Below are 9032 nucleotides of genomic sequence, written 5' to 3'. Positions count from 1 at the left end.
ATAATTTTGACAACAATAGAAATATAATTTTTTAAAACTTTTTGAATCAGCCACAAATTTTCAAGCAGATAATATGTCATTGTTCTCATTACATCATCGTCATCAATTTTTCTAGCCATTTGGGTGGCCAAGCATTTCTGGGAACATTGGCCTGAAGCCCACTCCGAAGGTTGAATTTACATGTTCAAGGGTATGAGTTTCAGATGAAAGATATGATCATGAGAGTTAAAAAAGTTCGCAATCAGCCTTAGCTACATATCACATTGAACAGCAATATCTTAGTTTGAACATAATATCGTGTTGCGTGACCTCAATCGGATTTCATTACGAGAGTCTATCTATGCAGTTGAATAAATCATGATCAGTCTTCTCAAGTAGTGGAAAGTCGCATTTTGCTTTGGGAAGCTGTATTTTCAAGGAAAAAAGCCGCCGACCAGGTAATATGGATGCTTTTAAAATACTGCCTCTATAGCAACAGCCTAAAGAAAGCAGCCAATCGATCTCGATGCATGCATGGGCGCACCTACCATTGGGTTGCGTCTGATGTCATTAATCATGGACCGAGCAGACATAATATGTGAATTCGTATGGCTGGAGTTTCGTAGAAGCTCTGAATTTCTACACATGTTTTGTCCACATTAAGACCATATGGTCTGTAATTTTGGCCCATTCAGGGACATGTCTCCTCAAACTCTCCAGTCTTGAAACGTGCACCAAACTGGGATCGGGGCTGATCCCGGCCTCACGTGCTTGATTTCGACCTCAAACTCTTCTGTCTTGAAACCAAACCGTGTACCAACCAAAATGGGACCGGCGCTGATCCCGGTCTCACGTGCTTGATTTTGATTTCAACCCTTGGGGTGCATCCTTCCTTGTTAGGTACCACACTTCACCACCCTAAAATATAACATCCATAAAAGGAAAATAAAAGATATGTCTTTTTGCTTGCTCCTAATTCATTGAATTATGATATGCCTAAAATCATTTTTTACAAACCCTAACTTGCCAATGATTAATGGTATATTTGCCATGTTGCCTATGATTTGCAGCAACGACATTTTTTTTAACGATGATATATATATATATATATATAGTAAGTTTGGGCACTGGACCAGTCTGTCGTTGGGTACATGGTACCCGACCGAGTCCGAGCGGGCTGGCCAGATGCGGACGCTTATATTATAGCAGCTTAACCAGTAATCCACGCCTCTCTTTAACGTAGTACGTGATAGTCTTCATGAAAAGCGTATTCTTTAATCGAAAAATTCATGAAAATTGGCCCGTAAAATAATAAGCAAAAAAAGCAATTTGGAAACTACACAAAAGTTCTGTGTGGGCTTATAGTAATTGTAAGTAAATAAAGCAGATTTGTGTGTTTCAGGGTTGATGTTTGCGCAGTGGGCGATGGAGTATGATGCAATACGTTTTCATATATGCCCAAAAAGATATCATATGCTTGATCCTCAAGATGCACGCGCTTCATCCCAGACACCCAAATCTCTTTCGCTGTCTCTATCACCTTCTTCATCTATAAAAGGTAGAATCGATCGAGCTCCCTCCGAGGACAAGCCACAACCCCCCTCTCTCTCAGTCTCTCAAGCAACAGCTTCGATACCATCTTTCTCCATCTACCTTATTCTCTCTAACTCTATCTCTTTGCGTTGTATGAAGATGGAAGGAAGAGGGGATGAGATATACCTGCCACCAGGGTTCAGGTTTCACCCCACAGATGAGGAGCTGCTGGTCCAATACCTCCTCCCCAAGACTTCCAGTCTCACCTTCTCCTCCAATGTCATTGCAGACGTCCACCTCTACAGACACGAACCATGGGACCTGCCCGGTGCGTCCCTCTCTTCTTCTCTACTGCCTCTTCCATCCTTCCTAAAACCACTGGTTCTGATTTTTTTATAAATGGGCTGATTTGGGTGTTGCAGGCAAGGCTTTTTTCGGCGACAACGAGTGGTATTTTTTCAGCCGTAGGGACAGGAAGTTTCCCAATGGGTCGAGGCCCAACAGGAGGGCGGGCTCCGGCTTCTGGAAGGCTACCGGCACCGACAAGACCATCATGGTAGACGGGCGCAAAGTGGGCACCAAGAAGGCGCTAGTTTTCTATGCAGGAAAGCCTCCAAATGGAAGCAGGACCAATTGGATCATGCACGAGTACCAGCTCCTTCTAGTTGACAATGGCTGCCTCCCACAAAAAAAAGCAACCCCCCGCGTAAGTAACCACCCTTTTGGACTTCTTTCACTCGAGATTCAGGTTATAACCTGGCATTGTATGTGCTTTCCTAATGGGTTTCCCCATAGCTGAATAGTTTTATCACTCTCAGGCTGGCTAGATTGAAGTGTGATTTCCCCATATAATAAATTGAGAAATGACAATTTCAACTTATAATAAAGTATACATATATGTTTACTTTGTCAGATTTAATAAAACCATACTTAGAATCGAACCAAATTATTGGAAAAAAACTTGTATATTTCATCTCTAATCAAGCTTAATTAGGAGGCTATAATTATCACTGACTGGTGAATACGTTTGCCGTCGCTGTAGCTGGATGATTGGGTTCTTTGCCGAATTTATAAGAAGCGGACCAGCCTGCAGAAGGGAATGCAAAAGTCGAAACAGCATAATGAAGTCGCCAGTTTTCCTTCGGATGAGGAGACCTTTGCATCACTTTCCACCGGCGGCGACCAACGCTCAGAGTCCAACGTGAATCAATGGACGGCGTTTCCGGAAATGAACGCTGGTTACCAACAACAGCAACTAACGTACAGCTCAGATTTCAATCTCAGTACTGATGATTCTTTCATGGAGCTGCCGACCTATATGGCGGATAATTGTATTTGTATGCCGGAGAAAACAGGCGGAAGCTTTTCAACGCAACTGATAGACGCCTTTTATTTTCAGCACCACCACCAGCAACCATACTCGTGCTTGTTTAATTGAGTTCGTTGGCAACTATGCTGATGGCCAATAAAAACAGTTCTTTAGCCTGAAATGCAACTTTTTAAAATTTTCACAGCTTGTTTCCTACTACAATTTCAATTATACTTCTCTGTTAGGCCAAGGAAGTACATCCCAGCATTAAATTGTTTGGATTTGCTAATATAGCATGATCCCCTCATGTGAATTGATAACGATCAAGTACACTGTTCAGACCTAATTCAAGTCGCGTTTCGCATCATCATGTTTTCAGTTTTAACTGTGGCACTAAGCATAAGATTTAAGGTCATTCGCATCAGTTGACAAAGTATGCGCAACGAGATTATTATACATTCATAAATTCACTAACACTTACGGAAACAATCTGACCTAGACCTCAATTTCAAGGATGAATTTCAGTGTTCCCTCAGGCAGCTGTTCTATGACATCCTGCCATGGAACCAATTCACAATGTCATTCTTCGCGCCCCCCATGACCAACCATCGAATAACCTTCAGTGGAAGGATCCGCCTTCGATTCGAACCCATTTTACAGATGATTCTTTCTGGTGTAAATTTCTGTCTATTGTTAATGGTACATACTGCATAGGGATTACAACAAAAATTCCACTCTCCACAGATGCGAGAAAAAGTTCAGTGAAAGAAGGGATAAAACCTAAATAAAAGTTTTACAGACACAGCTTGTCCACCAACACGCTTTCTTCCTCGCATGCATCAGTGAACAAGGAATGTTGCCTGCGCAGTTTCCTGATGTTCACAGGTACTTACATGGCAAATTTGTGAGCGTTTTTTTCCTCGATTCGATGGTCACTAGTCAGTTTCTTTAGATGGGATTCCCTAACCTCGATAACAAGGTCGAAAACCAGCTGATGAGGAGCAAAATTAAACTTCAAGACGAGGGTTTGAGGGGAGGAGAGGTTTTCTGTGCTGACGTTAGCCGGTCAACACTGCTTTTCCCTATTATTTTCCAATATTTTAGTTTTCGGATGAAAATGAAGAGGCATTGAGAAGGCTTATTATGTATTGTTGGCTTTATAAAATCCAAATTCCACTGCAGAGTATGCTTCATAAATAACAAAAGAGACAGGCTTGATTACGTAAAACAATGTTGTCATCATGCACTCGAGCGATGTTCTTGAGCCTCCACCAGCGTTTGCACTCTCTCAGCTATTACTTTCGTAGGAAGTAGGCAAGAATTTCACGCGGCATTGGAGGGTGGGGTTCCATGTGAATTAGTTCAAGTGTATCTTGGGAATTCTTGTACATAATATGCAAATTTTTCCGTGATGAACTTTGTTGTTTCCAAGCGAAAGTTTTGTGCTACCGATTATTCAAAGTAGGCCATGTTACAATTTCAAATTGAATAACAAGTAGAAGATTCCTCATCAAGCTTCAATACTATCATTTTCTGGCTGAGCTTTCTCACCATCAATAATTCTCTTTTCTAAGAGTGTTATATAATAGAAATGTGTAGATAGTAGACCTATAAAGAATCACCTTGGCTATTATACATCTTCAGAAAATTGATGGCTACCACCTGGCAGAAAGAAGAATATTAGTATATTTTTAGTAACTACAGACACTTTCGTGTGGGCTGGACTTCCTTCTACTGTAAACCTTGGCAATAATCCCAGTAACTTTGGTAGTGCCCAGTCCACACTGCCAGGTTGAACAAGACAAGAGACGGCTGGTTTTAAAAATATTTTTTTTATTAATTTCAGCTTGAGGACTTTAAAATTGGTTTTATTAATTTCAGGAATTCTGGATGGAGTGCGGTTTCCTCAAGTTATAAACAGAAGAAAACTCTTTTCCTTTCTCTTTTGATTAAAACTCTTGTGAAGGCAGCAGCTGGTTTTATCTGTTTTACTTGCTGCCAATGCTGTGAAACGAGTTGAGCTAACTCGAGCTCGACTCAAATTCCACTCATTTGCTTGAGTTAAGTGGGCTCCGCTCGATTAAACTCTGTTAAGTTCGAAAAATAAAATATATAAAACACATCTAGTAAAGAAATTGCTCAAATCGTTATGCACGTGACTGGTTCTTTCAAGACACTTGAGCCGAGTTCGAGCTAACTCAACTCAGTTCGAACTTGCTCATGAACCGGCCTAGCTGCCATGGTGTTGACTATATGATAACTTATATTGGGTCGTGGATTTATGTAAATTAGGAGAGGGAGGAAGGAAGGGATATCTCCAAGTAGCCAAAGCTTCTCCCCTTTTCCCCTGCTTTTGGGTCCATGGCTACTTGACCTAGATAGAAAGCAGGATATTCATTAACTATAGTGTTGAACATACACTGTTTTTCAGTCTATATGAATAGCGCCTACAAGAATGGAATGGAACTAACAACCAGACTTTCATTAATTTGCCAATACGTCCAACTATGCTAACAATTGTATCAGTTCTTGGATTTAATTAGATAGGTACATCCTTCAAGCGCACATGTGACTACTTTTCAAATAACTACATGTTTTAATGGTGTAATAGGAAAGTAGGTTCAGTATGACTTCAAAAATTATGGAATTGGAAGAAAATTGGTAAGTATAGATCATTCCCGCACATGATGGCATGATAATCGGATCAAGGTGTTTTAAATAAAGTGAGATTATACAACTACTGTAGTCAACTCCTCCCATAGAGTGGGATTACTAGCTTCCCCTTTCTGAAAGCTAAAAGTGAAAAGGAAGAAACTGCATTGATTTAGGCCTTTGGAACCTCGGTTCTTGGGGATAGTCGAAGCAAATGTGTTTAGTGCTTTTCTTGCGTCAATCACATTATAAACAAAAGATGCAGTTCTTACGGCCGCCGCGCGCCTTCTTCTTATCCGTTTGACTTCATTGCAGAAGCCAGAAACAAGAAACCGCCTGACAGCTGATGGGAACTCCGTTAATTCGATACATATGTGAGAGACGTTCATGGGGATGGTTGACGATTGATGATGATCAGGAAGTAAACAATTCGGATTCAGATGCGGCTGCAAATGTCGCATTAGGAAATCAGACTTGATATACGAGGAAAACCCAAAATTTCAAGAACTTGAACCGATCGGGTACGTATCCCCAATTGGTGGTTTATGCAGCAGGAGCCAGGAAGGAAATGCTACACACTACGGAAGACCGGAAAACTTTGGTGAGCCTTCGGCCGTCAAAGGCCAAATTCACGTTTTCTTCGTGATTGCTCTTGCGGTCTATTCTTAGCCTTGGTCCTGCGGTCAACTTTTGTTTTGTTGGGTAGTAAAACGTCACCAAAAAAATTGTGGATCGAGATACTTTTTATGCGCCAGTCAAAAGGGGGCAGGTCCTAGGTCAGTAAGCAAAAGTTGAAATCAAGGGGCACATATATGTAAATTTTTAATTGGAAGGGACGAAAGAGTCATCTTTATATGTGGATAGACAGTGATGCCCCAGCTGGCAAATACGTAACTTGGCAAACCATGTAATATTATTATTTCATGTATGGCTATTTAAAATCACGTGGCTTACTAATGAGGACCACATGAAATTATCACTTTTTCTTTTTCGCTCAATCATCTATAACGAAAGATTGAACTACTCTTGTAAGTAAGCTGGACAACTCATATATATATATATATATAATTTATGGGCGGATATTTGTATTGACAATTCAGCTAAAGCAAATTTCGGGAAAGGTCATGACAGTCCAAGTGACTCGACACGGTCCTTATCAAAAGAGGGGACATGACGATTGCAAACATAAAAGAAACTTAATAGATAGTTGCAAATTAGAGCAGCGTGCGGTTTTTAATGATAAAACCAAGTTTAGATGTAGTATAAGATGCAAAGTTTTAATGATTCATGAAAGCAATGGGATTGGAACTGATACAGTTCTCATTCACGTGTTGACCATCGTGGCAGCCATTGCTTGATCATCAGCAGAAAATTTTGACGGGCTTCATTTCGACCCCAACCAAACCCAAATACCTGATTAGCTTTTAGATGAGTGATAGAAGGTTAACAACTCACCATCTGAAAAAGAGACCCAAATGCTGCACCTTGCCACTTTAATGTGACACTAGCACATACATAGCATCCATAAAAATCGAATGAAAGAAGTCTTTTTGCATGCTCTTAATCCAGCCAACTAAGTTACTACACCCTTTGCTGCATATACCTGAACAACTTGGGTTTGACAGACTACACCCAAAAGTGTGATCATATTAGGAAAAACTTGGATCCATTCCAATTCTATGTACTTGTGTATTTCACATGTAAAAAAATGTTAGGGGACAAAAAGGATGGAAAGACATTAGGAGAGGTCCATACCTATAAAGATGGGATTCTCTAACTTCCATTTGTTTACTTTAACTCAAAAAAAAGGGGAAAAAAAAAACAAGGTCGAAAATCAACTGATGAGGAGCAAAATTCAACTTCCAATCGGGGGTTTGAGGGGAGGCGAGGTTTTGGTGCTGACGTTAGACGGTGAACATGAAGGCCGAGGCCACTGCTTTTTTCGCTTTTATTTCCACTATCTGAGTTTTTTGGATGAAAATGAAGAGGCATTCAGAAGGTTTATGAGGTATGGTAGGCTTAATTATGTGAAAGAAAATCCAAATTCCGCAGGTTATACTTCACAAAGTACAAAACAGACAAGCTAAATTATGTAAAAACAATGTTCTGAACATGCGCTTGAGAGATGATCTTGAACATAAGGACTGAACCTCCATCAGAGTTTAAAACTCTCTCAGCTGACATGAATTTTAATTAGTTTCCATTTTCAGATCGAAATAAGGATTCCATTTAGTGTGGTGAATGGAGAAACTAGACGAAATAAAGAGTTTTTCAATCTCGCGAGGACAGACTCGTAGAGAAAACTTGCACGTGTATAGCAGCTATTACTTTCGTATGAGATAGGCAAGACTTTCACGCGGCATGGAACTGCTGCGACCTTATCTGAGAGAAATACGACATGGGGACCCGTGTTAATTAGTTCACGTGTATCTTGGGAAGACTTATGCCCAATATGGACATTTTTCCGTGATGAACTTTGCTGTTTCCAAGGGAAAGTTTTTTTGCTGCCGATTATTCCAAGTAGTCCATTTTACAAGTTATAACAAGTAGAAGACTTCTAGTCAAGCTTCAACCTTATCATTTTCTGGCTGAGATTTTTCACCTCCATAATTCTCTTTTCTTGAGAGTGTTATATTATATAAATTTGTATGTAGATGTAATGAATCATGTTAGCTATACATTTTTCAAAGATATATATATTTGAGAGAAAAATAAGGAGAAAGGGCAGATAGAGCATTTAAGTACTTTAATATTAATTAACAACTATTTCTTTTTGTTTTTCTTTCAATCATGCATCTTGAAAAGATAAATGGTCAAAATGATTATTTACTATGGATCTAACAATTAAGGGTCTATTTATGTTTTCCAAGTGAGGGATGGGAGACCCACTGTTCCCTCCCAACTCTTTGTGCTTAGATGTCCTTCCCTATTTTATTAATAACTTTTCAATACCTCCAAAAAGTTTGGTGTGGGCTCGACTACATTCACTGTATGCAAATTCCACTCGCTTTGATAGAGCCCAATCCACACAGACTTGTTGAAAAAGACGTGGGACGGCTGGTCTTAAAATATTGTAAGGACCAACGTAAATTGTTTGTATTCCGGTCGGACTCAGCTTTTTGCCAATTTTGACTTCATCGAATTTTCAAGAAATCGGAAGTAATTTTTCGGATTGAAATTGAATCGATGAATTAGTCTGTGGATGGGGTGCGGTTCCTCAAAAGGAAATCTCTTTCGGTTGACAATATGTTCACGCGCGTCTATTAGCCATTGGAAAGCGACAGTCACATTGGGTCTTGGATTTAAGTAGATTGACATGAAGAGGGAGGGATATTTCAAATGGCCGAAGTTTCTCTCTCTTTTTCCTTATTTATCAATTACATTCTATCAATAAAAGGGCCTTCCACCTGACTTATTACAGTGTTACACAAAAATCGAACTCACAACCGAACTTTTATTTTATTGGGCCACTAATACGACCAACTAACAATTTAATTAGATAGGTACATACCTAAAGCGCACATGTAACTACTACTCAAATATCTACATGTTTTGAAGG

The 9032-nt window shown here is 39.8% G+C and overlaps 1 protein-coding gene across 1 annotated transcript; it reads left to right on the top strand.

Annotated features, from left to right (window-relative positions):
- The first annotated feature begins 1665 nt into the window (after nt 1-1665).
- On the top strand, nt 1666-2950 carry LOC116267320 (NAC transcription factor 32-like). Its single transcript, XM_031649040.1, has 3 exons — nt 1666-1840; nt 1935-2218; nt 2555-2950. Exons 1-3 carry the CDS (start codon nt 1666-1668, stop codon nt 2948-2950), a joined length of 855 nt encoding a protein of 284 aa, XP_031504900.1.
- Nucleotides 2951-9032: the final 6082 nt, after the last annotated feature.

This window comes from Nymphaea colorata, chromosome 1, assembly GCF_008831285.2.
Source record: "Nymphaea colorata isolate Beijing-Zhang1983 chromosome 1, ASM883128v2, whole genome shotgun sequence".
Taxonomy (NCBI): Eukaryota; Viridiplantae; Streptophyta; class Magnoliopsida; order Nymphaeales; family Nymphaeaceae; genus Nymphaea; species Nymphaea colorata.
The sequence above is the reverse complement of the archived record's forward strand: the minus strand, read 5'-3'. Positions and strand labels throughout refer to the sequence as shown.